Source organism: Eimeria mitis, genomic scaffold (assembly GCF_000499745.2).
Source record: "Eimeria mitis Houghton genomic scaffold, Emh_scaff1326, whole genome shotgun sequence".
Classification (NCBI taxonomy): Eukaryota; Apicomplexa; class Conoidasida; order Eucoccidiorida; family Eimeriidae; genus Eimeria; species Eimeria mitis.
The window spans coordinates 101-1,447 of NW_013568778.1; the positions used below are offsets into that span (position 1 = coordinate 101).

At 45.1% G+C, this 1,347-nt stretch overlaps 1 protein-coding gene across 1 annotated transcript in view; it reads left to right on the top strand.

The window, feature by feature from the left end:
- Nucleotides 1-692: 692 nt before the first annotated feature.
- EMH_0034700 (uncharacterized protein) overlaps nucleotides 693-1,347 on the top strand; it is a gene marked incomplete at both ends in the record, with an annotated part of 1,767 nt that continues 1,112 nt past the window's right edge. The window contains 2 exons of the mRNA XM_013494898.1: nucleotides 693-1,080; nucleotides 1,269-1,329. Of these exons, the coding sequence (XP_013350352.1) occupies nucleotides 693-1,080; nucleotides 1,269-1,329 (449 nt within the window). The remainder of the gene's footprint in view (nucleotides 1,081-1,268; nucleotides 1,330-1,347) is intronic.

Here is a 1,347-nt window from a genome sequence, read left to right on the forward strand (position 1 = left end):
TCTACGTGTGTGCCTCTACACTGCTGCTGTGTATTCCTTTTTTGTTGAGTTTGCCTTTGCTGCGGCGTTGCGGCCTCGCGGTGTCTGCGTTGCTGGATTTGGGTATGAGTGCAGCAGTGCAGCAGCAGCAGCAGCAGCAGTTGCTGCTGCTGCTGCTGCGTCCTGGTTTTCTTTTGTTTGCTGCTATAGATGCGCTGCTGCTGCGCAGCTGCATGCAAGAGGCCCTCAAATTCGCTGTCTGCTATCAACTCAAACAAAAGCTGCGTATACACCGCAGCCGCACCCTCATCTTCTATACTGCTCTTGCTGCTGCTACTTTCTCCCTCGTACGCATCTCTATACACGTTAAACCCTCCTCTTCGTTGTTCTCATTGCTGCTGCTGCTACTGCTGCTGCTGCTGCTGCTGCTGCTGCTGCTGCTGCTGCTGCTGCTGCTGTGGCGGTGGTGGTGGTGATGGTTGTTGTTTGTTGTATACACCTCTTTCGTATCAGCGACGAGCGACGGCTGTTTACATATAATTATTATTATAACTATTTAAATTATTATTTACATATAATAATAATAATTATTATTATTTAAATTATTATTGTTTTTTTTTATTGTTATTTTTTTTTATTTTCTGTTTGTTGTTGCATGCACAGTGCATGCATACACCCCACGGTGTGTTTTCTTTTTTCTTCAGGCGGCGACGATGAGCGATGCCTTCAGACTAGCTAGCCAGCTATCATCTCAGAAAGCTGCTGCTGCTGCCTCTGCTTCTGCTGCTGCTGCTGCTGCTGCTGCTGGAGACCCGCAGCAGCTGCGGCGCCTCAGCGCGCTCTGGTCTTTCTCTGTTTTTAATGGGGCTTTCGAGCTCCCCCTACAAATTTTATCTTCTCTCATCATTGCATGCAGCATAGCAGCAGCAAACAAAGAAACAGAAACTTCCTTTATTCAGGTACAACAACATACACACCAGCACTATCAGCAACAGAAGCAGCAACAGCAACAGCAACAGCAGCAGCAGCAGCAGCAGCAGCAGCAGTGGCAGCAGCAGTGCAGGATGTATACGAAAAGCTCGCAGCAACACCGCCCTATGTGTTGTCATAGCTCGTGTATATGCAGCTTGTTTCTATCTATTTTATTTCTATTTTGTGTTTATCCTTTTTTTTATTTTGTTTTATCTTTCTTATTTTTATTTTGTTTCATATTTCTTATTTTTATTTTGTTTTATATTTCTTGTTTTTATTTTATTTATCTTTCTTGTTTTTGTTTTGTTGTTTTTTAGGTGCTGCGTCTGCCGGTTCTGCTGCACGGGGTGCCGGCCTTCTGCACCCAACTGGCACGCCGTGAGTCTTCCAGCTGCA